This window comes from Sceloporus undulatus, chromosome 1, assembly GCF_019175285.1.
Source record: "Sceloporus undulatus isolate JIND9_A2432 ecotype Alabama chromosome 1, SceUnd_v1.1, whole genome shotgun sequence".
NCBI classification, from domain to species: Eukaryota; Metazoa; Chordata; class Lepidosauria; order Squamata; family Phrynosomatidae; genus Sceloporus; species Sceloporus undulatus.
The window spans coordinates 212,218,413-212,225,100 of record NC_056522.1 but is presented as its reverse complement, the minus strand read 5'-3'; the positions used below and the strand labels follow the sequence as shown (position 1 = coordinate 212,225,100).

At 42.2% G+C, this 6,688-nt stretch overlaps 1 protein-coding gene across 7 annotated transcripts in view; it reads left to right on the top strand.

Annotated features, from left to right (window-relative positions):
- The window catches only part of CSRNP3 (cysteine and serine rich nuclear protein 3), a 99,192-nt gene extending 93,337 nt beyond the window's left edge, over window positions 1-5,855 (top strand). For all 7 annotated transcript variants that reach the window (XM_042443170.1, XM_042443180.1, XM_042443163.1 and 4 more), the window contains 2 exons: window positions 1,820-2,116; window positions 3,768-5,855. In XM_042443170.1, the coding sequence (XP_042299104.1) occupies window positions 1,820-2,116; window positions 3,768-4,841 (1,371 nt within the window). In that variant the 3' untranslated portion in view covers window positions 4,842-5,855. The remainder of the gene's footprint in view (window positions 1-1,819; window positions 2,117-3,767) is intronic.
- Window positions 5,856-6,688: the final 833 nt, after the last annotated feature.

The window sequence follows — 6,688 nt, the reverse complement described above, 5'->3', positions numbered from 1 at the left end:
TTACTTTTAGAAGAGGGAATTTCAGTAGGTGTTGTTCATCACACAACCAGGTAACAAGCAACATCCTCTAAAATTGCCTCTTCTGCACAGTTATTAAAGTTATAGAAGTTGTCTCCAGTTTTGACATTGGCAACTCTAGTTCTATGGGATTTTAATAATAATAAACCGTTTATTTATAGCCCGCTTTTCCTTGGTAGATCAAAGGTTAAAAATTACAAGCTAAAAGGTAAAAACACACAACAACTAGCTGGCTTAAAGTGCGAGTGCAACGTGCAACGGGGAGAGAGCAGATATTACAATGACTGGGGGAAAGCCTGTTGGAAGAGGAAGGTTTTTAACCTCTTCCTAAATAGGTCAAAGGAGGTAACCGAGCGGAGCTCATTGGGAAGAGTTCCAGAGCTGCGGGGCCGAGATAGAAAATGCCCTCTGTGCAGTCGCAGTATATTTCGTATCTGGAACCCTCAACAGTTGCTTCCCGGTAGACCTGGGAGCGTGAGGTGGATTAGATGGGGAGAGGTGGTCCTCCAAGTACCCTGGGCCCAAGCCATTTAGGGCTTTATAGGTAATAACCAACACCTTGTATTGCACCCGGAAGCGAATGGGCAGCCAATGTAGATCTTGTAGAACAGGTGTTATATGGCTGGTCCTGGAACATCCAGTGACCAGCCTCGCTGCCATATTCTGAACCAGTTTTAGCTTCTGAGTTAGGTAAAAGGGTTGCCCCATGTAAGCGCATTACAGAAATCCACCCGAGAGGTTACCAGAGCATGTACCACCGATTCAATGCCACTCCCCCCCGGCCCAGGTAGGGTCGCAGCTGGCGTATCAGCCGAAGCTGATAACAGGTGCTCCTGACCGTTGCATCCACCTGAGATGTAAGGTGGAGCGTCGAGTCCAGAAGCACCCCCAGACTGCGAACTGAGTCCTTCAAGGCGAGCGTGACCCCGTTCAGGACAGGTGGACAAATATCCATCCCCGGGCCCGGGGAACCTATCACGAGCACTTCCATTTTCTCTGGATTCAAGCTAAGTCTGTTTTCCCTCATCCAGCCCACTCCAGACAGGCATTTAGAGGAGAGATGCCATCCCTAGTCACTGCATCAGTAGGAGACACAGAGAAACATATTTGGGTGTCATTAGCGTACTGATAACACCACGCCCCATGTCTCCGGATGATCTCTCCCAGCGGTTTCATGTAAATGTTAAATAGAATGGGGGACAGAATGGCTCCTTGAGGGACACCAGATGTAAGCGCCCTCTTATCGGAGCACACGTCCCCCAGCTGCACCATCTGGAATCTACCCAAGAGGTAGGAACGGAACCACTGGAGTGCAGTGCCCCCGATACCCACTCCCTCAGGCGTTCCAGAAGGATACCATGGTCAATGTTATCGAAAGCCGCTGAAATGTCTAAGAGCACTAATGGACACGCTACCCCTGTCCATGCCCAGACGGAGATCATCGACCAGGGTGACCATGGCAGTCTCAACTCCATAGCCCGCCCGGAAGCCAGTTTGAAATGGGTCTAGAAAATCAGTATCATCCAAGACCAATTGAAGCTGAATGGCAACCGCCCTCTCGATCACCTTCCCCAGAAAATTTTATGTTGTTTTACAGTGCTGCTATAAACTGTTTGTGTAAATTAGATGTGGGACACAAAACATTTTAATAATACAATAAGAATAAATAAAAGGCTTTGAAGAATACATTCTACATGGAGTATGTGGGTTTGTCATCTCTGTGAAACTGTTTTCCAGGCTAAAAATGACTCTGCTTGTCAGTGAAGTTCTTCTGATGCCTTTTTACTGCTGTTTCTTACAGATGACTAAAAATGGCACAGTAGAATCCGAGGAAGCGAACACTTTGACACTGGATGACATTTCTGATGATGATATAGATCTTGACAACACGGAAGTTGACGAGTATTTCTTTCTACAACCTCTACCAACAAAAAAACGAAGGGCACTCCTGCGAGCCTCTGGCGTCAAGAAGATCGACGTAGAAGAAAAACACGAGCTGCGAGCCATCCGTCTTTCAAGGGAGGACTGCGGCTGTGACTGTCGAGTCTTCTGTGACCCAGAAACTTGTACTTGCAGTCTTGCGGGCATAAAATGCCAGGTGAGAGCTGAACTGGAATATTCTTCACTGGGAAGGGGGAGAGAAGTCTGGGAACCAAATTATTATTCTACATATGAGAGCCAGTGTGATGTAGTGACTTGAGGGTTGGACTACCACTGGCCACGGACATCTGCCAATTTACTTTGGGCAAGTCCTACTCCTACAGTCTTAGGGCAAGGCAATGGCAAATGACAAACCCTTTCTGAACAAATCTTGCCAAGAAAACCTTGTGATAGGTTTACATCGGAGTCACCATAAGTTGGACACAACTTGAAGTCACACAACAACAACTAAACATACACTACACACAAACCCAAGAACAGCCTCTCCACACACACTCATCCAAATGTTTGAAAAAGAGGTCAATTAACTTAAAGAAATAGTAGCCAATTTTATGGGTAGTGTTTTTGTAATATTTCTGCCTAAATACATCAAAGACACCAGGATACCTTCTGATCTTGGAAGCTAAGCAGGGTCAGGCCTGGTTGGTATTAGGAGGGGGAACCTATTAAGAAATATCAGGTGTTGTAGGCTACATTTCAGAAGAAGGAATTAGCAAGACCACCACTGAGTACTCCTTGCCTAAGAAAACTCTATGAAATTGATGGGTTTGCTGTAAGTTGACAGGAAATTTGAAGGTGTGTAAACACACACGCGCACATGCTCTCTCTCTCACACACACACACATTTTTATAACAAGAGTGAGCAAACTTTAGGCTCATTGGATTTATTCCTACTACTACTACTACTACTACACTGAGATTTACCAAGTCAGATATGATGCAAAATAGTGATCAACACTTGCATGCCAAGCATTAAGAAACAAGGTGCCTCTGAACACATGCAGATTGAGTCTCCCTTATCCAGATTTCCAAAATACTCCATAATCCAAAATTGTACACATGGGTGGCTGGAGACTGTGACATCTTTGCTTTCTGATCATTCAGTGAACACAAACTTTGCTTTATGTACAAAAATATTAAGAATATTGTGTATAAAATTACCTTCAGGCTATGTGTATAAGTTGTATATAAAACATAAATAAATTTCATGTTTAGACTTTGGTTTCATCTCCAAATATGTTATTATGTATATGCAAATATTCCAGTATCTCCCCGCACGAAAAAACGAATACAAAAAATCCAAAATCCCAAACATTTCTGGTCCAAAGCATTTTGGATAAGAGAGACTCACCCTGTACTTGGTCTAGGATTTGATAATCAGAACCAGAGCCAAGCTAACAACTCCTTTCACAAATGAAATCCATTCTTAGTTTTCCAAAGCATTCTTTTTCGGCAACCTAATTTGGACAGGGGGATGGTTTGCTTTTATTAGATAACGGTATCAGACAATCTTGTGAATCCACATCAAATCACCAAGAGATTGACTAGCAGGTCCCGATCCACAGTGTTGAAATCTTGAGGGGGTATATTTGGTACATCTCTCAAGTAATTAAAGGTATGCTTTTACAGTGGGTCCTTGTTATCTGCAGGGGTTTGGTTCCATGATCCCCCATGGATACCAAAATCTGTGGATGCTGAAGTTCCTTAATTTAATAACAGTTTCTTCCTTACCAAGATTCTTTAATTTCTTTGTTCCCACTCTTTCCCATTTTCAGACATGCAATTAATTTGTGGTCTCTTTTCTTAAGGTGGATCGTATGTCTTTCCCATGTGGTTGCACTAAAGAAGGATGTAGCAATACGGCAGGCAGAATTGAATTTAACCCCATCCGTGTCCGGACTCACTTTTTGCACACTATAATGAAACTTGAATTGGAGAAAAACAGGGAGCAGCAAGTCCCTGCACTGAATGGCTGCCACAGTGAGATAAGTGCTCACAGCAGTTCAATGGGCCCCACAACTCACCCACTAGAATATTCAGTGCCAGAAAACTTTGACATCGAAGCAGAACCTCGAGCAGCTGTGATGCACTTGCAGTCAGTTGATGATTTGGGCTGTCCAGGGGAGGACGACGAAGAAGAGGAGGAAGATGCAAGTAGCTTTTGTAGTGGAGTTACAGATTCTAGCACACAGAGTTTAGCACCCAGTGATACAGATGAAGATGAGGAGGAGGAAGAGGAAGAGGAGGAGGAGGAGGAAGATGACGAGGAGGAGGATGAAGAAGAAAAGGTGGATGAATTTGTAGAAGGACTGGGGGCTCCCACTGACATGGTGCAAGCGCTTCCTTCCGTCCTTTGCTATTCTGATGGCACTACCATGCATGAAAACCACAATAAGGCATCCTCCTACTATACTAACACTTCATCACTTTATTACCAAATAGAGAATCATACCCCTGGCGCTGCTAATCAGATTCGTGAGACTTACTCTGAAAGGGATACTCTTAAGAATGGTAATCTTTCTCTGGTGCCTTACAACCCAACTTCAGAACAATTAGTTGACTATACACGGCAATCAGAGGAAAGTTATGGCGGTTCACTTTATCCTTCTTCAAATCCATCTGTCATCGTCTGCTGCTCTTCTTCAGAAAACGACAACGCTGTTCCATGTAGTAGTTTATACACTGAGCATAGGCCAAGGCACTCCCAAGTTGACTTTCCCTCATACTTGAAAAATCCTTCACAAGATGGATTTGTTTCTACTTTGAATGGTGGCACTCACCTCCCAGAGCATCCCACTGAGAATTCACTTAGCCTTTCAGAAAAGAGCAGACTGCATGAAGAGTGCATCAAATCACCTGTCATGGAAACAGTACCTGTCTAATTATTTTGGGACTGAATTCCTTATATTTAAATGCACTCTATTTTAATTGGATTCCCTGGAACCTTCTTTTTAATTTAGCCATAGAGACAAGGGGACAGACTCTGGTTTTTAGTTTCTTTCTTTCTTTCTTTCTTTCTTTCTTTCTTTCTTTCTTTCTTTCTTTCAAGCTATACTGACTGTAGCCATTGCACAAAAACGGTTAGTGTACAAAGTAAAATTTTAAGGGGGGGGATCACATGGTCTTTTGATAGAAAATACCTAGATTAAAAAAAAGGAAAACTACAGAATAGCAGCCTACTTGTCAAACTATGTGAAGCGGGGCTAGATGACTCAGAGCTTCTCATTTTATTGTCAGGCCCATGGAAGATAATGAAAATTTTACTGTGGAATCTTCATGTTTAAAGTACTAAATTTTCACACATATTTGAAGCTGGTGAATTTTTAAATATAGATGTATTCAACTCCCCCCTCCACAGCAACAACCATCCAGAATTGTTCAGTAATGTACTTTTTTAAATTATTTGTTGTAGCTTAGTATTCATTTCTTGTTAAAAATGAACAGCATGTTCAATGGAGCTGAACATTTGATCAGAACAGCACAGCCATTTCAAATTTTGTTAGGCAAACTACATTTCTCCTTTGTGATGATATTTAGAACTGACATAATAACTACATTCTTTGTTCTATCCTGGAGTCAATTCATACGTGTTAACTAAAAATCTAAAGGGAAATCTGAGAAGAGCCACTGGCTGGGCATGTTTCATTTATTTCACTTTGCATGGAGCTCTTGTCGGCACGTCAACAAAATCTCCCTAGAAAGGAATGAAGGGTGTGCATCAGGCCTTTTTTTTCTAAATTAATCTGACAGGTGTGAACATTTCCTAGAAAACTGAAATTTTTGAACAAACCACTGTTGTTGTTTTTAAAGTTGCCAACATAACCAAGAAGCTGGACATGACCCAGCCAAAGTGAGCCAAATGGGGCTGGCTCCTGTGTTTTTTAATTTTTATTTTAAGCTCCCAAGGAAATGTACAGTGTGAAACACCCAGCTGTTCTTTCCCAACATGCAGGGATTTCCTGCCACCCACCCAAACTACTTTTTTAATCGCTCCCCTTCAATAAGTGGAAAGCTATGTTTACAGGATGGCTGTGTATACTCTTAGAAAAGAAGTCTAATTGGGCCTTGTGAGTAATGCATACTACCTTAGTGGAGCAATTCCTGGTTTTCTTTGGCTGTTTTTCTATGCAGCTCTAGTAATATATATATATAATTGGGAGCCTATATGATACCTCAATTGACTTCCCGCCATTTCTGTTGATTGCATTTCTAAGCAGCTCAGGACTGAGTACTTGGATCTCCCTACCTCAGACACAAATCAATCTTCATAACAAGCCTATGAGATAGTTTAGAGATGAATAGCTCAATGTTACTTTGTGAGATTTGTGTCTAAACTGGGGTTGTACTATGTGTTCCTGGTTGTAGGCCAACACTTTAACCAGTACACCCCAATTCTGCACTTGTTCCCAGTTACATCCTGTGCATAGTCTCTCCATTGCATAGATAATAGACGATGTAAGAAGCTGTTACATGGAAATGGGTAACACATTGCTAAGATAATGTAAAATTAGCCTTATTATCCAGTGAAATCAACGGGACTTCATTAAATTGTAAGTCTTTTTCTATTCTGCACAGTGGGACTTGTTGCAGCTACACTGGTGGATTGTATACACTGTGCTCCCTTTCAAAAGCAAAGTGATAGTTTTGGTATACACTTCCTTTTGTTACAGTTACAGCTGCCTAATGCACTTTAGTGCCTCCTCTTATCTTTGGGGGTCTCTGAAACATT